Raw genomic sequence first — 24,037 nt, forward strand, 5'->3', positions numbered from 1 at the left:
GTATATGTATACAGAGATGATAAGTGAGAGACTTGCTCTTTCTCTTTAGGATTCAATCCCTGAACTCCGGGCAAGCTCAATTGCATACAGCTAAAATTTGTCTGGCTAATACAGCTAATACTGAATTGTAACAAAATCGAATATGAGCGTTCCACCTCATAGAATTAAAAGGGAACACTACTGCGATGACATCGGTAGATGGTAATTCGTTTACAACTCAGAACTGTGCACATCGTTCGAAGTCAAGTTTATAGAAGCTACAGCAGTTGCGAAACACAAAAGATTTTTTTAACAAATCGACCCTGACCAGCAACATGATAAGAGCATAGGATATATAGGGGGAATGACGGCTTTGGCAGGTTTTGTTCTATTATTGTCAGGGGTTTTTTTTATGACTGATTAAGCTCAAATTTGGCCTAAACATTCTTTGAATATCAAAGAATATTGAGGCCAAATTTCATAAAATTCGGTCGACAAAAACCCTCCTGCCAATCAGAGTGTAAAAAAATCGAAAACTTTTGGTGAAGTCCACCTTTCTTCACTTGTCAGCTCACTTCCAGACACATTCATAGTCGGCTCTGGACTGTCAATATTCAGTTGAATATTAGTCATTGAATATTTATGCACATTTCACAAATCGATAAATTATCTGAAATCTAAACACGTTTCAAATGAGTAAAGTAATTTGTCACATGGAACTGAATCTGATGTTCATCCGCGAGGCTCTTTCAACGGTGAACATTAATATAAACAATGCTAATTATGTTTTTTTCTACATATAGCAAGCACACTCAGTGACAGTCGAATGAATGAATTGGTGGAGTAGTCGTCGGACTATGTCATTCTATGTTTTGAATATTCATGCGATGTTTGTCAAAATTCGGACTGAAGTTGCTTCATGAAGATGAATATTTTAGGCTCTGCTGCCAATAATAGAACAAAACCTGCCAAAGCCGTCTTTTCCCCTAGTTGTAGATCTCCAGGACGTTCAGTACAAGATTTATTGGGTGAAAAATAAAAAATAAACTTCCTGGAACTGACCAACTACCAGAAGAGCTTTTGAAATACGACGAAGATAATAACTATGTTTTTGTTTTGCCGTGAATACCGTTTTCTAAAGATGAAAAAGGTGAAACATTAACGTACGATTAACCAACCACGTTCTTATGTGCTTCAAAATTTCCGCGAAAGCAATGTGCCCATCATCTCTTCATCGAGAATTTGTACCGCATATGACCCAAATATGAATTTCCGGACGAACAGACATGGTTAGTGATAATCAGGTTCTTAATTTTCACTCAATCTCATGAGCACAGGATGCTCGCTCGATTTGCAGACGCAAATAAACCCTGATGATGATGGATCAATGTTGTGCGGCGTAGTTTCAGAGTATTCGATTCGACTTAATTTGTGCGCTTCGACTTAAACAAGGTGCGCCGAACAAAGTTTTCAAAAATCGCTTTCAATAGATAACGAATGATGATAAAAGAGAGGCAAAAGCTGTTTGGAATCATTAGAAGCAACGGAAAAAGTTTATCGAACTTGTATATACAAGTGCGAAAAAACGGATAGGCAGCCTTCACTAAGAGCATGAGCATGAGCATTATGACCGCACAATTCGTAGTTGCTACTCCGTGATTGACTGAACTTGCGAAATTGTACAGAGAACACAATAAATGGGGCTTGGGATTAGCTACCCATTCTCAATGTACACGTTTCGGGAGCTCAAATTTTTAAAGTCAATAGGAAGGAAAGGATTGTTAATCCGACTCTCGTTGCTACTAGAAACCGAGTATACCTCTGCATCTCCACGATTATCTTGGGATGGGATATCGTTTTACAAAGGATAATTTATCTGGATTCACTTCGGTAAGTGATGCGATCTATGGTATGGGAAATAACACTAATACGCTGTCTCGCGACGAGTAGAAAGTTAAAACATGTACGCCCGGTGGCATATGAAAAATGAGGAGAATCGTGTTTTGGACGACCGAACGGAAGCGCAGTACTCTGCACTCACTTGCTCGATGGCTACTGCAAACTATCGAAGATCGCGCTTGTTTCGACCGGAGCAAAGGGCATGAGCCATCGAACTCAACATTTATGTTTCATTATTTTCCCGACGACTAAAGCACGCACCGCACTTACTTGCTCGATGGCTACTACAAACTCTTAATTTACTCACCCGCACAAAGTAGCACAAAATTTCGGTAACCGGCCGATCGTTTTGCTTTCCGCACAATGCAGAAACACGACTGGACAAAAAACAAACTTTCACCTGATTTATTTACTCACCCGCGCAAAGCGGAACAAAATTACGGTGACCGGCCGATCGTTTTGCTTTCCGCACAAAGCAAAACCAAATTTCGACGACCGGACGATCCGCTTTCTGGAGAAACACGATTGGACAAGAAAAAAACATTTACTTTCTAATAGCCAGCCTTCACCGAGAGGTGATGATAAAAAGCATTATCGCTTATTTAGTGTAAAACCAGTTGAAATGCATCATCAGAACCAGTGCCCCACGCGTTGGGAGCTTTTTTAAACAAATTGATTCTTTATCATGATAGTTTACGAAACAAAACGTCTCTCACGGTATGCTACATATCGTCAATGTATAGAGTAACCGTACCCTTGGATGTAGCACCAATAGTGGAGGTAGTGGGGTTTTAATGAGAATTATTATAATTATAAATTACGATGGTCTCAGGTGATGCGTCGTGCTTTAAATATCCTGTCAAATACAACTTATCCTAAGGTTACGCTTGAAAAACTATTGAAAACAATGATATTCCTTAATAAAATTGACTCCCTTGCACTTATAGTGGTGCAACTGTACCAATAGTGGTGAGTCTCATAAGAAATCAGTGGAAAACACCACTATGGGAACCAACATTAATTTTTGTCGCTACTAAAGGAACAGTGCACCCATTAGTGGTGCAAGCAATATTTTGTAGTAATTTTTTATTAGTAAATTTATTAGTTTATCCATTGGCTAAGATATTAAAATTGATTCTTAAAATTTAATCCTATTATTATAATTTTTTTCTTTTTTTTCTTTTGTGGATCTACTAATACCTCCAGAGATAAAAAAGTGATAGATTTGTGCATTCTCTTTCAATGGCTCTTTATTTCAACTTACCCTCCCTTCAGTGTATATATAAGCTTCTAAGTCCGTTATGAACGGCACATTAAAGCAACAACTCGACATGTAGGCTTATGTAGAAACCAATTGAATATAGATTATTATTGTTTTACTGTTCATACATCGCAAAGGTAAACAAACATTTGCCCAAGGTGCGCAATTGTTCATTCTTATAGATTTAAATACCGTCGTCGGGGGTGACAATGGGTCAAATGGGGGTGAGAATGGGTCACTGTTTAAACTACTTAGAATGCTTGTAGAATGGATTGAATGTATCTGAAGGCAAGAAGACTAAAATATAAGAGACCTTTTTGAACGATTTGGATCTACGACCTCCAGGCTGCCGGTGAGAGCCATGACCCATTCTCACCCCCCAGACCCATTGTCACCCCCGATGGCGGTATCAATTCGTTTTAAGGATTACACGCTGCACTAAGGAAATTTAGTCAAAACGATTTATTACATATAAAGAAAACATTAGCCGTCTTTCCCCATTGATTTGTATAAGCCTTTTTCTGGAAAATGTGCTCTGAAAAATCACCGCCATATATCAACGGCAAAGTATTTTCCATTACCAGTGGAAAAGATCCATCCATTTTTCACTAAATCCAACCATTCATACCGAGCCTAGTTGTTGTTGCAAAAGTTTCAGTAAAAGTTGGTCGTCATCGTGTCTAGTACTCTGACAAACCGACACACAACCGAAGTAACTTCCTTTCAATGGGGGTGGAAATGAATTTTTAGACGCCGACAACGACGTCGTCGCCCGCACTACCGACCGACCGGCTTACCGATGCAGTCAAAACACGAATCGCATGCAATGTTAGGAGAGCCGCCGGGTCGGACCTTCGCCGAGCAGAAGTTCGCCTCAACCAGCAGACCTAGATGTACATATGCGCTGTGGGCCAACAGCAGAAATTGCTTTGTGGGTTAACTGAGGTCGTTTTGTACTTAGCAACAAAATGATTAAGAAAAGGAATCATTCACAAGTATGAATGAATGAACTAAAGACTCTCTTACAACTAGACTGATAAAAGCACAGTAAACTGATTAGAATATGTAGTTCTATTTTTAATTAACTTCTAATAGATAGTTTATTATCTGTTTTAAATTTCAATCTGTGACCCATAGTTGAGCGGTGCGGACTGCAAGAGAAAGAGGATGCGTTTGTAAACAGTGAAGCGTGAATATTAGTTAGTGTTACCATCATCATTGGGCACCAGTCCGAATGAAGTAATTTGTTGTATTTATGTGTGTTTTTTGTTTGTTATTGGATTGTGAAGTAGGTTCTTTTCCATGCCAGCAGCACTCGGCGATGATATTGAAATTGGCAAATGCGAACAGCAGTGAAATGCGGTTCGACAAGTTCAGTATTGCAATTCAGCAAAAAAGGGGGCAAAACAAATCGATGCTCAATGCTCATATTTCGGTTCGACATTGTTGTTTCAAAAGGACGGACGTAAGTGGTAAACACTTACACAGTCCTCGCTGAAAAGAACCCCGATTTTCACCAGCGCTTTTTGGAACTTTTCGGTTTTGTTTGCAGTGAAAAAAAAAGAATACCCTTTAGATTTTTGAAAATTAATGACACAGTTTACGTCAAAATCAAGCAATTATGCCAATTTATGGTATCGCATCGAGGTACGCACATCCTAATCAGCCTCTCCGGTTTCAAATGTTTACGCTTTGGCTTTAGATTATCAAGCTGATTACAGTCATCGTCGTGGAACACAACTACACGATCGGTGACAAAATTTGATAATAATGTTCGATACAGCTTTTTGTGTGAACAGTTCTTTTTTTGTATCTGTTATAGAATCTATAAATAAATTTTTAAAACGAGTTTTATACTATTCCGATTAACCGCAATATTATTTTTATCCGCAATATTATTTTTATCTTGACAGATGGTTGCGAAGTTCGCTCTGAAATGATGAATGATATGCGATAACAGAGAGGCATAATCCGATCACAATCGTCGTTGTTTACGAAAACAAACCTATCGTAACCAGATACAAGTGCGATCAACGCAAATTATAGACAGACCTTACCAGAAGCTATGATGAAATGAATTCTAGGTTTGTTAAAAGGTTAGTTAACAAGCCTTTTAGCACAATATGAGTTGAGACAGGTGGGAACTTCAGTTAGCCTTGCGAGTTGAGGCGTAGGATTGCCAATCCGGAGATGGCGAGTTCGATTCTCGTTTCGACTTAGGATGCGCCAACTATGGCGAGAAACATCGGGCCACCACCAAAGGCTGCCCAAAGCAGGCGGAGTTCCTGGAAATCCGGAAGAAGGTTTTCACTAGGTCCCTTCCGAAGAAGAACCGTGTTCATGCGCTCAACGAGGTGAACTATCCGGCCATCCCGACCGCCCGCCGAGCGATTCCATTAAACCACACAAGCGACTGGCAGCAACAGCTGCATCGATTCAATCTCCAGCACCACCGACCGCATCTACAGCGAATGGCACCCGCACCCTCCTACTGGGTTCCCGCCGGCAGCAAGATGAGCAGAGCATCCTCTACCCCCGAAGGATTCCGCTCCGCGCTACACCCTGGAGCAGATTGCTCCAATATTCAGCCACCTTCCGACTCGGCTTCGAAGCTGCAAATCCCGATTCAACCGGATCTACACTCTGGGCCTTTTCGTCATTGACGAATTGTCAGAAGGGGATGGAACAATTCCGTGTTTTGGGCTGATGAAGTTCGATCGAACAAGCTCCAGAGAGGGAGGAATAGCAATCGCCTTACGAAGCAACAACATCATCGAAGCCGTTGGAGTGGAAATCACGTTCATCGTGGCTTACTGTTCCACACAAGTCAAAGTCGACGACGGCACGTCGGCCGAACTACGAAGGGAAATAGTCAAACTCACTCGACGGCAGGGGTAGTTCATCATCACCGGTGACCTGAACGCAAAGTGCCAATCGTGTGGAAACACCGTCTCAAACCGGAACGGAGTCGTCTGGGGCACCTTGCAACGCTCGACATCTTCATCACGAACAAGAACTATCACGTCTCCCATCCGGTCGTCTTCCAGGAGCTCAGCTCGGACCACTATCCGGTGGTGGCGGAAGTTGGAACTTCGGTGAATCGGCACGAGCTGACGGCCTATATCAAATTATCGAAAAACATGAAGGCCCCAGGCTTCGACAGCATCCTAAACCTTGAGCTCAAATACATGAGTGCTCCATTCTTTGAGCACCTACAGTGTCTGCGACTCAGCTCCTTTCCATCGTTCTTGAAGTCTGCGAAAGTTATTCCCATCCGGAAGCCTGGGAAGGGTCCTTCCTCTCCAACAAGATATCGCCCCATTAGCCTTCTCTCAGGGTTATCCAAGCTGCTTGAAAAGACGATTCACAGCCGGTTTCTTGAGTCTGCCGAACACCACAACATCTTACTCGAGGAACAGTTTGGTTTCCCACGCGGTCGATCGATCGTACACCAAGTGACCACTGACCCGAGTTACCGATGTCCTCAGACGGAACAAGTCTGTCTCTAAAATATCCGCCATGGCCTTACTCGATGTCCAGAAGGCATTCGACAATGTATGGCGTGACGGCCTGGTGTACAAACTACAATGCTACAATCTTCCCAGCTACCTTGTGAAATTCCTCAACAATTACACCCAGTTTTTTTTTACACGAGTGGGTTTTAGTCGTTTAAGACCATTAGCGTAATATGAGGTGAACCGGTCAAGGGCCGAAAACCTCATTAATAAAGACAATAAAAAAAAACCATTAGCGTTCATGAAAAAATTACAAAAAATTAAAGAAAAAATTCAGGTGGTGGTTAAAAAGCTGTGGAAAATCAGGTTAACCGGGAGATTAAAGAATACCAACCGTGTAAAAAAATATTGGGTAAACCTGCCGGCAAGGGCATTCCGGGTCTAAATCAGCGGAGCGAGTTACAATTCGCATGACATCATCGCAGGCGTCCCCCAAGGCAGTATCATCAGGCCCTTGCTTTTCAATCTGTTCACCTCCGACATTCCAGAACCTCCAGAAGGCGGCATTCCGTCTCTGTTCGCAGATGACACCTCTATCGTCTACAGGGGACGATTCATTCGAGCAGTAGTGGCAAAACTCCAACGAGGCCTGGCCATCTGGGGGCTGTGAAATGATCCTCAATGGCACGACTGTGGAATGGGCCAATGAGGCCGACTACCTTGGCTTGACTCTCGACAGGAAGCTTATTTTTCGATAACAGGTTGACAAGACGGTGATAAAGTGTAACGTTTTGTTGAAACTGCTGTACCCTTTGATCAATCGTCGGTCGTTATTGTCCCTGAAAAATATGCAAATCATATAACAATAATAAAAATTCGAGCAACCAACCGGTAAGTCAGTCAAACTCAAAATAAAAAAATCTTTAAAAATTAACGATTTTTCTTGATGGAATATCCAAAGTTTATGCAGTTTCGGATGTATAAATTGTCAGGAAAAGTAGAGTCAAGATTAGATAGATTTTATTGCCCCATGTTTGCTGGGATTGCCTTGGTCTATGTTCCTCTATGGTTGGTGAATGTTCCTCTATTTCCCCGAACATTTGGGTCCCCAGATCCGATTACACCACATGAGTGGAATAATCTGTTATTAAATTAAATTTCCAAGGAACCGTCTACAAAACATCAGTGGAACCGGATCTCTCAACGATTTGAAGAATCTTGAAACTCCCCAAATGCAATATCCTCAATCCGCTCATATTAATCGTAGAAAATCCATAAATTTTTATTTCAAGATTTATACACGTAAAAAAATAACCTTATATGTTATGGCAAAAAACCATTCGAAAATACTTATACTCTTCATTATGCCACCTAATGAATGATCCCATGTCAAAAAGCTTATAACATTCATAAGTTAATGAAAAGTATAAGTTTCGGAATGTATGTGACTAATGCGATGTATAAGTTTTTTCTTAGACATATCATTAAGCGTCTGCCTTGGCAAAAAAGTATTAGAAATACCGTGCTGTGCCCTTATTCCGTTCACCTAAGACAATGCGCTATGTCTAAAAGCTCTAAAAAATAGCCGTTTAGTATTTTGAAGCTGCAATTTCGCTACATAGTGTCATTTTCTATATACAATGAATTATTGGCAGTGGCTGATTTTCAACCCACCGCTGTCACATCCAGGCGCTATAGTATATGCGCAAAATAGCCAGCAAGAGTTAACCGCCAGAAATTTGTATGGCGAAAGTCATCTAACGCGGGTTTTCTCAAAATAAGAAACTTTCCATGAAAAACTATTTGGTACCGATTATGTAGGATGGTGTCCGCTACCATGCCTACCAAATATTTTTTTGATGAAAGTGCTTAATTTTGAAAAATCGAACCTTAGATGCCTTTCGCCATACTGATTTCAGAAAGTTAACTCCTAGTGTGCCGCTGTAAGCATGCTCAAAGCAGGCGATTCATTGAAAATAAAATATGTTGGGATGCATTCATAGACTTAGGCTCCACTAGTGAAAACAAAATTGACCAATCATGTGGTCCTAATTCCAATCATCTGAAATGGCATTGTTCTTAATTCCGTTCATTCGTGTTCCTAATTCCAATCACCCGAAAAACATTTGATTTCTTGGAGGTGCTAATACCAGGCATCATTTTTCTCACAAATCTATCTTTTCATTTATTATAATATTGCAAATAAAAAGTTTAAAATGTAATTTCCTTCCAAATTTAAAATACAATGAATGATATTTCCTTAGTATGTATAACCAAGTTGACTGTTTTTTCGTTTGTTTGACTTACCATTCGAGATGTATTCAACATGAAGATTGATGCTAGCTGCCCAGTTGCATTAGGTACCACAGAAAAGGACAGATACGATTCCTTATCGTAGTTTTACACCTCATCCTCAACGTAATTTTGACTAGAGCCTGGATACTAGGCCTTTAATTCTGACCTGAACCTTCCAAAACAATATCTCTGTTTGTTTGGAATTGTTCGTACCACTGTTTCGTTTAAATTGAATATTCTTTAAAGTTCCGGTTCTTTAAAGTACCGGATAAACCTACTTCTACGAAGTATTCACGGATTTCGGTAAAACATAACTTTATTTGCAGCTCAGAGAGGGCAGAGTTTTTTTTTATAGAAATTCGCCAAGAAATTTCCGGATAAAGCGTTTAAACAAGAACGCCGCAATTATGGATTGTGCTGTTTAAAACTGTCCGTATTCTCCGGAAACCCTTTCTTAACATTGTCCAGCATTCACTTTATAAATCATCATTAAAACATTAACAGAAAAAACTGTACTTTCCCGGCACGAGTTGAAAAAGGTCTCATAATTTTTTGAGTAGAGTCGTTAACGGAATTCCTTTCGGTCTGCCTGCTAAGGGATAGAATGTCACCATTCATATGGTTTCATGTACGATGTACCTTTTCTTGATCATAGATTATATTCTCAAACACGGAATTTTTGGAATCCATCCTCCAAACCCAATGAACGGAATAAGGAACGAGTAGATTTAGATGTACCCTTATTCCGGTCAAGATATTTTTCACTTTTCAGCATTTTCTATCGGGAAAATACAGGCAACAATTTGGTAATACGCTATAATGTTACCTGTTTTGTCTTGTTATGCTGCTATGGTTGAAATCCAGGGCAAATTTTCACTTAAAAAGCTTAAATATTAGGACAGACGTTCTTAGTGGTGACGACCAACAAATTTTGTTTAAATTTTCACTATTAATCGCTAAAAATGACGCTGGTTTTCATTTCATTTAATGCATACATAACCATAGAAAAGTACAAGGATATTTTTCTGTTGTTTTTATACAAAAACTCTTTATTATTTATCATTTTGTCTTGCGTGAACGGAATTAGGCGCTGATTGGAATAAGGGCACAGCACGGTATTAATAATAAATAACATTAAATTTTTTTACGTGTATGTACGCACTTAACCATCTACTATCCTCGAACACACTTGAAACAAATAGGACAATGTTATTTTTCCTGATTTGGTTTGATAGATTCGTTCAAGCTTAAAATTATTTGTAAGTATTTGCAACTCAACATCGTTAAAGAATTGCAAACATCATCAAATATTTGAAGTTTTGACAGTACACGATTTGTCATTTCTTCAAATATTTGTTTTGCGCAGTGTTGCAAATATTTGATAAACGAATATTTAACAAGTCAGTACACACAAAGCAAATATATTTGTTGAAATTTAGCAAATATTTGTCAATTAGACAAACAGTGTACTGAATGCTTAAGAAAATGAAAGTTCTACAAAATAATATCCAAAGCAGACAGCCGACTGAAACAAGAGAAAAGTTGCATTACTACCTAAAACAAAACGAAATATCAATTCGACATAGTTGTTTCATAAGGGCCGAAGTCGCAAATGTAAACAAATCGAGTTTATGTCATAGATCGAACCTCCTGGAAATGTACTATATGTAGCATATTCAAAATGGTACAAAATGTTGTCTTTTTGCTGTAAAAACAGAGAAATACAGAAGGGCGATATTACATTTCCGTTGGAATTTTTTTCTCGGTGCGATTGCGCCCCGTTTTCTTCATGGCAGCAAAAGGGCTAAACTGTGTTTCATTTTTGCATTATGACACTTCGTTCTTGCATCAAAAACACATGTGAGCAAAAGGGCTAAACGGTACTTTGTAAACACAACGGGCGATGCAAACAGGCGATACTGACAAACAGGTTGACAGCCGGGCGTGGAATTTGGGCGAAAAGGATGTTGTCAAAAACATTATGGCGCATTTCTGAAGGGCGCAAGTGTACACTGTTAGAAAAAAGGACGACTAATTCTTTAATCATATTTTCAAATCGAAATAAATCCGAAGTAAATTTTATTTATATGTGGATTCAATGATTAGATATGGATGAACTTCATGCAAACTATTAACATTTAAAATAACATCTACTCTTTGAAATATAATTGAAAATATGTCATGGAACATTCCAACCCATTTTTCTCCATTCGAGCTCATTGCGACATTGGCCCTTATGAAACAACTGTGTCGAATTGCGTTACTGCAGGAGATCTGGTTGAAGAAGGACGAGGATTTTAGGATAGCTAACTACAGGATGGAGTCGACGAGAAGGAACGCAGGATACGGGGGTGTTGCAGTATTAATTAGAGAAGACATTGATTATCAACTAGTGGACGTAGGTAGCTTCTTGCCGGTCGAGGTTGTAGCAATTAGGGTAACGAAAGGCTTTGATCCAATTACTTTCGTATCAGTCTATGTGCCCCCGGATCGAAACCTGATTCAGCAAGCGAAGGAAGAGATAAAAAATCTTTTTGAGGTTCTAGAAAGTCTGAGCGGGGAAATAATAGTGGGAGGTGACTGGAACGGACATCATGAGGCATGGGAACAGGGAGGAAAGGCATGTCCAAAAGGAGCAAACACACTGATAGAAAACTCGAAATTTTCACTTTCATCTGAAGCTACAAAAAGCAAGAGCAGTGCTCAAACGGCAGATTAGGAAAGAGAAACGAAAGTACTGTCAACAAATAGCAGAAAAAGTGGACGAAAATACCCCAAGCAAACAGCTGTGGAACATAATACGAGGACTAGATACGGCGCTCGAAAATTCGGTCAGACTGAAACCTGAAATGAACCTGGAAGATGGACAGAAGTTTATGGACTACTACTACACAGAAAAACAAAAAGGGACGTACATGCCGGAAGCGTTCACAAAGCCTCATTTGGAAGCGTACGAAATGGCGATCACGGAAGACGAGATCCTAAGAAACTTGAAGACAAAGAAGACACATTCATCGCCCGGGCCAGATGTACGCGATACTGAAGCTGCTAAAGCCAAACATGCAAATCAAAATTTGCGAAATGCTGAGCGAAGTCTTCGTTTCTGAGGACATCCCACCACAATGGAGGAACACGGAAGTCAAAGCGATACCCAAACCCAACAAGGACCAAAACCTCCCTTCTTCCAAAAGACCGATCTGTCTACAGAATGTATGTATCAAACTGCGTAACGGAGCAGTGAAGGATAGGATAGCGGAAATCGCCGAAATCGAAAATCTAATACCCAAAAATTCTTTTGGTTTTAGAAAACACTGCTCGGCGGTAACCTGCGTAAATTATCTAGTAAATAGGGTGTATGAAGCCAAAGGGAGAGGACAGGTCACGGTTGCAATCTTTATGGATATGTCGCAAGCCTTTGACTCCGTAAATACGCAAACACTTCTAAACGAGATGGCTAGGATAGGAATACCACAGAAACTGGTATCATGGCTACACACCTACCTCAAGGAAAGACAAATGATGTTTAGTACGAGCACGGACAACATAGAAACTACTATCAGTGAAGGACTACCACAAGGATGCCCGCTATCACCAACTCTGTTTAACTTATACACAGCGCAACTCCACTCGATAGAAGAAGAAGGATGTGAACAGCTATAGCAACAAAACACATGGATGTGGTACATCAAATATACCCAAAGGAAGAAAATATGGCATATCGATGTAGAAAACAGTATACGGATATCTACTATAGCCTTCGGATTGAGCCCGATCATTTGGAAACAACACTTTCTACACATGAAGGAACTCAAATACAACGACTATGCTGAAATCTACACGGATGCGTCGAAAACTGAAGCAAGGATAGCAGTAGGCCTAACAGACAATACAGGAAGAATACGCAAGAAGGACAAAATTAGCAATAATTTCTCCATTACCAACGCAGAATTGCTAGGGTTACAAAAGGCCATTCAAACGATCAAGGAAGGACGAAGGATACAGGAAAGCAGTCATCTTTACAGACTCCAAAAGCTCTTGTTTGATACTACAAAACAGATCTAAAATACAAGATAATCTCATTGCCTGGGACATTACTAAAGAGCTGAGAAAAAGAGAAAATCCAATCATAAAAATACAATGGATTCCCAGTCAAGGGATAGAAGGTAACGAAAATGCCGATGAAATAGCAGTCTCAACTACATATGGACCTCAAACGGACTTCACCGCCTTGGTTCTATCAGACGTCTTAGCATTGGCAAAGGAAGAAGCATGGGAAACCTGGAAAACGAAATATAAAATTACATCTGCGGAGAAGGGCATAAAACACTTTAAAATAATGGAGGAACCTGGAAAAACTATTTGGTCAAAAGGACTAATACTGACGTCGGACGAAAAACGTATGCTGAACAGAATAAGAACAGGACATACGCTCACTAAAGAGAGAAGATACAAGTGGGGATGGGAAGACGAAGAAGAATGTGATTACTGCAATGAAAAAGAAGATTTGGAGCATATACTGTATACCTGCCCTCGATACAACATTGAGAGAATCGAATACCCAGCATCCTGAAAAACAATGAAGAAGTCGAAATGAAACAGATAGTTCAGTTCCTGAAAATGATTAAAACACAGATATAGCCGAGGCACACCAGACGACGAAGAACATATCAACAACTCAAACTACAACAGAAGAATAACAGTGGCGAGATGGACCGTGAACGGTCTTAGCCGTCTGTCACTTCTATGACAGACAACACAAACAAAAAAAAATGCCTTGAAATGTCTTAAACACAAAAATATTATTTTTACTTATTTAGATAGAATTTTTATAACTTTTATAACATCCGTTCAAATATTCTTGACCGATGCACTATCGTTTGCAATCATAAGCGAGGTAGGGCTTTAAGACCCAATTGGAGGAGAAACTTCTAGAAAAATTTAAAATCTACTGGACGGATTTCGAAAAAAAAAATGCAATTTGGAGTTTTTAAAGAATATTTAGGGGTAAAACTGGCAGGAATATTGATTGAATATTAAAGAGGAATTCTTGGATGAATTCCTGTAGAATAGAAAATCTTTTCTTGATGGAAAAATGTGCACAGGATTATAGAATACAATTCCGGAAATATTTCTGGAGAAATTTTCAGAGGAATTCTATACCCCATGGTAAATTTCTTTTAGGAAGCTCCAAACGCGGGGGCACTGGTTCTGAGGATTTATTTTAACTAGTTAACAAGCTTAACTAGTTTTAACTAGCCTTGAAGGCTCCCCCAAACCTAAGCGATTTCATTGCCGCGACGGCGACAACTAGTTGCGGGTTGCCGCAATGAATCGCCTGCTTTGAGCGTGCTTACAGCGGCACACTAGGAGTTAACTTTCTGAAATCAGTATGGCGAAAGGCATCTAAGGTTCGATTTCTCAAAAATATGCACCTTAATCGAAAACATATTTGGTAGGTGTAGTAGCGGACACTATCCTTCATAACCGGTACCAAATAGTTTTTCATGAAAAGTTCCTAATTTTGAGAAAACCCGCGTTAGATGTCTTTCGCCATACAAATTTCTGGCGATTAACTCATGCTGGCTATTTTGCGCATATACAATAGCGCCTGGATGTGACAGCGGCGGGTAGAAAATCAGCCACTGCCAATAATTCATTCTATCGTTCGGTCGCTGCCGGCAATGTTCTATTTACGCTTCCATTCCAACGGCTATCTCCAAGCGATAGAATCGCATCGCGTGTGTTTGAGGGTACCTTTACACAGCTGTGCAAAAAAATGTGGCCTCCAACCCCAACACTAAATGAGCGAGAACAAAGCGTTTTATCACTCCCTGTAGGAGCTGCCTATCCGATTGTTTTTTTTTTTGCATTTTTAAGGAACAAGTTTTATAAACTTTGAAAATGCTTTTGATTTTCTTTTATCGCTGTCTGTTATCTATGAATTATTGGCAGTGGCTGATTTTCTACCCGCCGCTCTCACATCCAGGCGCTATTGTATATGCGCAAAATAGCTAGCATGAGTTAACCGCCAGAAATTTGTATGGCGAAAGACATCTAACGCAGGTTTTCTAAACAGCAAGAACTCTTCACGAAAATCTATTTGATACCAGTTATGTAGGAAGGTGTCTGCTACTACGCCTACCAAATATTTTTTCGATTAAGTTGCTTATTTTCGAGATATTTAACATTAGATGCTTTTCGCCATACTGATTTTCGAAAGTTAACTCCTAGTGTGCCGCTGTAAGCACGCTCAAAGCAGGCGATTCATTGAGAACGATTTCAGCAAACGCTTAGTGTTCTGTCCTAACATACAAAGCACTTCGCGTCTCCATACCAGAATGCTAATTCGCCTGATTGACGAAACGCTTGCGTGGTGCCTTGTTTCCTGAGAGATGCAAGCTAAAAGGCGTTTTGGATTATGAGTTTTCCGACAACAAAATTACACCACTTTTTTGAAATGAATGAAAATCAAAAAAAATCAGGTGGCATCAGCTAGCTTTATTATTAAACTGTTGTAACTGTTGTTTAACTGAGGCAAAAATACCCATGAGTACGGCCGTCTCAAGTGTCATAATGAATTATTGGCAGTGGCTGATTTTCTACCCGCCGCTTCTACATCCAGGCGCTATCGTATATGCGCCAATAGCAAGCATGAGTTAACCGCCAGAAATTTGTATTGCGAAAGCCATCTAGCGCGGGTTTTCTCAATATTAGGTGCTTTTCATGAAAAACTATTTGGTACCGGTTATTTAGGAAGGTGTTCGCTACTGTGTTAGTGGATTGTTCTAGTAGGCTATGGACGGTTGATGGAATAATAAATCAGATTATTGTATGCGTCACAACAGAACGGATGTCTTTCATTCAAGGTACCACATCTGGCGACGAGGATTAAGGCTCGAATCCACAATTTTCATTATCAAACACCCATTATCAAATATTTCCCCCGATCTAGCGAAGAAGGATTTACGAATGGTATGAGATAAGTTATTAAATAATGGTTTTACAATTTTTTGTACAACTGCTATAAGCAGGACACTCCGCTGCTAGCAACAGGGAAAGGCATAAACCGCTAGAAAAAAAAAAGAGATTTACTGCTATTAAGCAGGACACTTTGCCATTGTGAGCAATATGTATAAATATAAAAAAAAGCTAAATGTTTGAAAAATAACAGCAAAGCTGTTACCATGGCAACCATTTCAATGAGTAATTTTACAATAAATTTTCAGTAATAGAAATTCAAAATGGAAAGCTGGAACATAAACCCGTTTAAATTCAACCACCTTCCTGAGACGCAAACCCGTAAAGAATGGATGCGCTGGAAGCGAAATTTTGAGGTCATTGTGGCAGCTAGCGAGGAGACAAATTCGTCAAAGATCAAGAATGTACTACTCGCCAAAGGGGGTCTCGAACTTCAGGATTTATTTTATTCAATTGACGGAGCAGATGTTACCGAAGACAAAGAAAAAGGAATTGACCCTTACAAGACCGCCATAATCAAACTTGACGAACATTTTGCACCCAAGCAACATGAATCTTTTGAACGAAACGAATATTGCAAACTATCACCAGCTGTTGTACAAGATGGCCAACATGAGACGTTATCGAAATTTCTGATGCGTTGTGTCGATCAAGCAAAGCGTTGCAATTTCGGAAAAACTGAAGCTGAAAGTCGAGATCTACGAATTATGGATAAGGTGATCTACTACGCTCCTACTGAACTGAAAGAAAGGCTATTACAGAAAGAGAAATTAACTTTGGCACAACTGACACGCATAGTCAATTCCTATGAATCGATCAAACACCAAGCAAAAGCAATAGAACCCGTGGAAACAAAGGACATTACAGTTTCTTCAGGTTTGATCTATATTACTGTAGATACACACTTATTTAATATCAATATAAAAACAATATAATAATTTGAAATTTAAATATGGTTCTAGTTTCTAACATCAAGCGTTTCAATAACTCATGCTATCGTTGTGGTCAATCAAACCATTATGGTACCAGCCGTCAATGTCCAGCGCGTGGGAGAAAATGTGAGAAATGCTACAAGATAGGTCATTATGCGAAAATGTGCCATGTTTCTTTGGTACGTTACTCCTGTTTCTTGATTTTCTACCAGAGCCCGAGTACCTGCGCGACTCAATACTTTATATTTTGTTTTTCCGAATGTTGTTTGAAGTTTGTTTCCAGGTAGAAGATTTTCCATCAAAATAGTGTCTCCACTTTGAATGTCAGATTCTTGAGCATGCCGTCTGCAGTCTTCCTTATCTTTTCCTTTTTGCTTATTCAGTTTGTCCTGATCGCGATAATCCGATGATTGTGGAATGGTTTCAATGTCATCGATCGATGGTATCTTTGATCTAATCGTACGTCCATAGCACAATTCTGTTGGAGTTTTTCCGGTCGTTGAATGCGGTGTTGTATAATACATCAACAGATAATCGTTCAAATCTTTCTTCCAATCTCTTCGCAAAACATTGCTTATCTGCAACCTCTTCAGAAGGGATCTATTCTGTCTCTCCACTAATCCATTTTCTTGTGGCCAATAAGGTGCTGCATGGTTCAGGTAAATGCCATGTATTTTGCAATATTCTTCAAATTCTTTTCCAATGAACTGTTTGGCATTATCCAGAGTTATCGTCCTAGGATATCCTAAACGCGTGAATATCTTGTCCAATCTGTTTACAGTTTCTCGAGAACCAATTCTTGACATTATTTCAACCTCTTTGTATCTGCTAAAATAATCCACTATCACCAACAAGTATTCTCCGGAAGGTAGTGGTCCCATAAAGTCAATAGCTATGTCAATCCATGGTTTTGCTGGCAGTTCTCGTCTACTCATCGGAAGCGGTTTACTTGGTAGTCCTATAAGCTGACATCCCTCACATTTTGAAACAAATTCTTTAGCTGCTTTGTCCATAGTAGGCCACCAAGCTCGGTCTCTCAATCGCTTTTTCATAATTGATTCTCCTGGATGACCCTCATGCGCTAGTTGAAGCATTCTATTTCGTAATTCTTGCGGTACTACTAATTTATTTCCTCGTACAACTGTTTCTTCGATCATGCCTAGTTCATTTCGGAAAGGTTCAAATAATTTAACGAGAGGATTATTCCAATTTCCTGATACAAGACAATCCTTAACAGCTTTGAGTTCTGGATCCATTTTGGTAGCAGCTTCGATTTCTCCTACATCAATCGCTACTGATTCTTGAACAGCGAGAACTAAGAAATGATTGTCCGTTTCAAATTCAACTGGATTTTCGTCAACAACTAACCGTGATAGAGAATCTGCGATATTTCCTGATCCTTTCCTGTACTTAACAGTAAACTTGAATGATTGAAGTCTCAACACCCATCGTTCAATTCTGGCACAAGGTGTAGAAGTTGGGGAAAATATAATTTCTAGTGGTTTATGGTCTGTTTCTAGCTCAAATTCTCGACCTATTAGGTAAACCGAAAATTTCTCAACAGCCCATACCAACGCTAACGCTTCCTTTTCTGTTTGGCAGTATCTTTTCTCTGTCACAGTTAAACTCTTACTTGCATAACATATAATACGAGGGTCCATATCAGTTTTCCCTTCGAATTGGATGAGTACTGCTCCTAAAGCTACTGGTGAGGCGTCTGCGACTACACGTGTTCTTAATGAATTATCGAAAAATGACAACGTTTGTACATTTGATATCAGAAATTTAAGATTTTCAAAACTTTGCTTGTGTTCTTCTGTCCAAATAAACTTGTTTTCTTTGTGAATTAATTGTCGGAGTGGTTCTGTGATTGTGGCTAAATCTGGAATAAACCGTCCGACATATGTTACAAAACCCAAGAAACTTCTTACTTCTTCTACAGAATTCGGTTCCCGGAATTTTTGTAACGCTTCAATCTTACTAATAGTAGGTCGAATTCCTTCTGGGGACATTTGATGTCCTAGAAATTCAAGCTCTCTAACTTTGAAAACACATTTATCGTGATTTAATAAAATCTCTCGACTTTTTAGTACTCTAAGTACATGTTTTAACGTTTCATCATGTTCCTTCCCATAGGGAGACAACAAATGTTAAACTGTGTTAGTGGATTGTTCTAGTAGGCTATGGACGGTTGATGGAATAATAAATCAGATTATTGTATGCGTCACAACAGAACGGATGTCTTTCATTCAAGGTACCACAGCTACTACGCCTACCAAATATTTGTTCGATGAAGGTGCTTAATTTTGAGAAATCAAACCTTAGATGCCTTTCGCCATACTGATTTCAGGAAGTTAACTCCTAGTGTGCCGCTGTAGGCACGCTCAAAGCAGGCGATTCATTGACACAACAGGTTTATACAGCTTTACAACTTCTAAGAAGTATTCCAGCTTATTTTTCTTGCGTTCCCTAATATCGACTACGATGCAATGAATCGCCTACTTCAAGCGTGCTTACAGCGGCACACTAGGAGTTAACTTCCTGAAATCAGTATGGCGAAAGGCATCTAAGGTTCGATTTCTCAAAATTAAGCACCTTTATCGAAAAAATATTTGGTACGCGTAGTAGCGGACATCTTCCTACATAACCAGTACCAAGTATTTTTTCATCAAAAGTAATTTTAAGAAAACCCGCATTAGATGTCTTTCGCCATACAAATTTCTCGCGGTTAACTCATGCTGAACTATTAGCGCATATACGATAGCGCCTGGGTGTGGCAGCGGCGGGTAGAAAATTAGCCACTGCCAATAATTCATTATGCAATGGTTTTAAAATTTCAAAAAAGTCCTGACTCGTTTTTGCCTTTCTCGTATACTAAGTATACGGTAAAGGCTATATGATCGCTCCAAAAACAAACTTTTTATAGAAGGCCCGGAGACCCATAGTGTTATATACCGATCGACTCAGCTCGACGAATTGAGGTGATGTCTGTGTGTATGTGTGTGTGTGTGTGTGTGTGTGTGTGTGTGTCTGTGCGCACCCCACCCAAAAAAAATGTCACTCATTTTTCAGGTACTTATCCTTAACCGATTTACTCGCAACAAGTTGCATTCGACGCAGGATACTCTACCATTGTTTCCTATTGAAAATTGGTCAGATCGGACTATGGGCTCGGAAGTTATGGCCAAAATACCACTTTTTTATAAAAAAAAAGAAGTAAAAAAATGTCACTCATTTTTCAGGCACTTATCCTTAACCGATTTACTCGCAACATGTTGCACTCGACGCAGGATACTCTACCATTGTTTCCTATTGAAAATTGGTCAGATCGGACTATGGGATCGGAAGTTATGGCCAAAATACCACTTTTTTATAGAAAAAATGAGTAAAAAAATGTCACTCATTTTTCAGGCACTTATCCTTAACCGATTTACTCGCAACATGTTGCACTCGACGCAGGATACTCTATTATTGTTTCCTATTGAAAATTGGTCTAATCGGACTATGGGCTCGGAAGTTATGGCCAAAATACCACTTTTTTTATTAAAAAATTAGTAAAAATATGTCACTCATTTTTCAGGAACTTATCCTTAACCGATTTACTCGCAACATGTTTCACTCGACGCAGAATACTCTCCCATTGTTTCCTATTGAAAATTGGCCAGATCGGACTATGGGCTCAAAAGTAATGGCCAAAATACTATTTTTATAATGCACGAGAAAGGCACCATCACCGCTAGGTGGATTAATCAGGGTTTTTTACATATGTGCTTCAACTTATTGCGCAAGCGAAAAAGATACTTTGAAATTTTAATTACAGAAAGATACAACTGGGAACAACGTCGAGATGATTCTTCCAACTGACAATAAAATCCTAGAATTAAATGGACACCTTCTGTCCATTAGAGAACCCCCGCTCGTACTTATTTTTAATGCTTTGTACTTTTCACACCAGCAGAAAGCTAATTCCCAATCCGGGCATCACTTCCAATCAAACCCTCGTTCATTTGGTGTAAAAATTGTTATCGCAGCCCTCCATCAACGGCGCCGTCAAATGCGGACCCAGAGATTTCTTCTGCCATCGGATCGATCTCCCCTGTTCCTATCCCCTGAAGCTGAAGCTTTCTCGTCGAAGCTAAAGTGACAAGGACGAGGGAAAAGTGCCATGTCAGGAAAACCGGGGCAATGACCTTCACCATAGTTTGTTGTTCGTCGATGGCACCGACCATCCCAGGAACAGCAGAATAGAGACACTTGTTGTGGCTGAAATTTCGATCAAAATTATTCCAAAGGGAAAACATTATTTACCATTTGCGCAAGCGACTAGCGCTGCTAGTGTTAGGAGTCCAAGCGTTGTCCAGCAGAAACCATTCAACTGCCGTCGGCTGATGCTTCCTTTATTTGTTTGTGACATGATGTCGATGAGGTTCCTTTCCTTCCGTTAGAAGAACGTCATTCGTTCAGATATGAGGACAATAAAAATCACCTTCCCGATGGTTGGGGTAGTCTCTTTACACCTCTAGGAAAAATCACTTTTGCGCACTTATTCACACACTCATTGCTGCTGCTTGGAACTGCGGTTGTTTAACCAAACACTTATGCATAATTTATCTTGCCTTGCTTCACGAGATGGCAGTTCTCGGTTTGGCCATAAATCACCCTTCTTTGGTTTTCGATGATGCCATTTGATAGGAGTACCCAAAATTGAATTTTTCGCGAATTCAACCAACACAGTGATCAAAACAAACACAATCGCTCACTTCCACCGATACTGATGGGGCTTTGTGACGTTCGTCTAATGACAAATCGTATTTTTTCTATCTTCAAATTTATAAGGAAGGTAAACCTTGAACTCTTTCAGCAATCTGCTTTTATCAACTGATATTTTCGACTCAGGGCAACAGCAGCACCGTTCAATAATTTTCTTGTTAAACTTTCATGTTTTGTTAAATTTGACAGTTTTCCAATTACGGGAAGCAGTCACCTTCCTTTTTTCATCAACACAGGAGTCCCATAAACCTTTGGTAGTAGAAAATCTTTTCTCGGAACTGCTCCTGGCTTCTTCACAACCAGTAAGAAGTCGCGCTTTTAAAAAATTACTTTATAAATTTGTTTTTTTCGTATTTTTCACCCATTCCACCGTATCCACAAGCCGAAAAATACCAACTTTTGCTCTCAACATGCACCGAATCTGTGGGGCAACAATTTCGGCAATTTTTTGCCGTCCTCAGAAAAGATAACTTTTAACCAAAACTGAGCCCGATTCATAAAAACGTCCACCTTCTCCAGCGGGACCAATCTCTCGCGCACTTTCCGGTGACAGTTTCAACCGTTCCGGAACAGCTCCAAGGCCCGATTCGCGATACAATTTCGACTTTCCAATTTTAACCAATGATGGCCATTTTCTTCACACAACGAGAATCGCGACGACGACGTATCGCACTCACCAACCAACTCCGCAACTTCTTCTCGCTTGTTCCGAACACACTAGCCTACTGTTCGAGACTCGCGACGAGCAAAATGAAGTGCGAAGGAAAAGAATTTCGCTGGCTGTCATCCAAACCAGCCAAAACGACAGCCGAATCGGCGAAGGAAAACGGCCAAAACACACGTACACCGGCGCAAAATCGGCTCCAGCGGAACAAAAACATGCGGGATCCCAGCACGCAAACTTGCGAATGCGGGGAGTGCGAAAGGCGAAACATCACCGATGTGTGACGCAATTTGTGACAGTTCACAAAAAAAATTGTTTGGTAGATGGATTCTGCAAAGTAATAAAACCAAAATGAACAGGCCTTTATTGCTTAAGGACCAGGTATCTTTTTTTTTTTTTTTTTTTTTTTTCCTTGAGCAAGGGTAAACGGAAATCTGCAACCAGACACCTGAGGAGGTACTCAGGTAGTGTGGGGATGGGTATGTCATGTAACTCTTACCCGACCCACTAAAACCAAAACCCTTTCGCCAGTCCGTACCCCCGGCCCGCAATTAAGCAATACATCAGGGGGGAACTATTGAGAACGCTCACGCCTATGCTAACGCACTTGACGTCAATACACACAACATCGACTTCAAGGGTGGCTACCTCACCACCCGTCGATCGCAAGCTATGATAGTAACCTAACGGTCCGTATCATAATCTCACGTTGGAGACGAGCACCCCGACAACAACCACCGCGCGTGAACCGCAATGACCTCTATATCTACATACTGAGGTCCCCGCAGCCCACCCGCGACATGTTGGTTGTCAGGGTGAGCAAGGTGTTCACTGCATCACAGGTGCCCTTACTGCACTCGTTGGTTTTGTTCAAGACGCCACCACCGCTGCAGTTTCGACATGATCTGTTGAGATGCTGTGTTCACCGCATTCCATATAGCTTCTTCCCGGCACATCCTCTCGACGAGGTTGTCCGGGGTTGTATCCATACCACTAATAAGCAGCATGGTATTGCGTTCGACCTCGAATCGCGGGCATGCGAACATCACATGCTCTGCCGATTCTACCTCACCTACACATTCAGGACACTCCGCAGAATCTGCGAAGCCAAACCTGTGTAGGAATTTCTTAAAGCATCCATGTTCAGACAACACCTGTGTTAGGTGGAAGTTGACTTGACCATGCTTCCTATCAACCCAGTTGGACACATCTGGAATCAGTCTGTGGGTCCAACGACCTTTGACTGCGGTGTCCCATGCTCTTTGCCATTTGAGCAACGAAGCTGCTCTCTTGACACGTCGCACTTGCACCGAGTCCCTTTCGTTGTAGCACTCCACATCCTCCTCTAGGAGTGTGTCTATCGGCATCATTCCAGCTAGAACGCACACCGCCTCATATGATATGGTGCGATATGCGCTCGCGACACGTAAGCACATCAGCCGGTGTACTCTGATCAATTTCTTTACATTGTACTCGGCTTTTAGTGCTACGGCCCATGCCGGCACGCCATAACGGATGATAGACAATGCTACGCCAGCTATCAGCCTACGCACTTGACTATGCACCGCCGATCTGTTGGACATCATTCGTGATAAAGATTTTATCGCCAATGAAGCCCGCTGACATGCATAATCGACGTGGCTCGTAAAATTGAGCTTATCATCGATCATCACGCCCAGATGCTTGAGAGACCTCACGGAGTTAACTGTGCAGGTCCCTACTCTTATCCTCGCCTGTTGCAGCCCATGACGGTTATGCACTACCACGACTTCTGTCTTGTGATGTGCAAGGGACAACCGCCTCG

At 40.5% G+C, this 24,037-nt stretch overlaps 1 protein-coding gene across 1 annotated transcript in view; it reads right to left on the bottom strand.

Moving 5' to 3' along the window:
- Window positions 1-22,468, bottom strand: part of LOC134213603 (TGF-beta receptor type-1) — a 226,765-nt gene extending 204,297 nt beyond the window's left edge. Inside the window, 1 exon segment of the mRNA XM_062692814.1 lies at window positions 21,108-22,468. Within this exon segment, the coding sequence (XP_062548798.1) occupies window positions 21,108-21,213 (106 nt within the window). The 5' untranslated portion in view covers window positions 21,214-22,468.
- Between the last annotated feature and the right edge of the window lie 1,569 nt (window positions 22,469-24,037).

The sequence above is a fragment of the Armigeres subalbatus genome, chromosome 2 (genome assembly GCF_024139115.2).
Source record: "Armigeres subalbatus isolate Guangzhou_Male chromosome 2, GZ_Asu_2, whole genome shotgun sequence".
Classification (NCBI taxonomy): Eukaryota; Metazoa; Arthropoda; class Insecta; order Diptera; family Culicidae; genus Armigeres; species Armigeres subalbatus.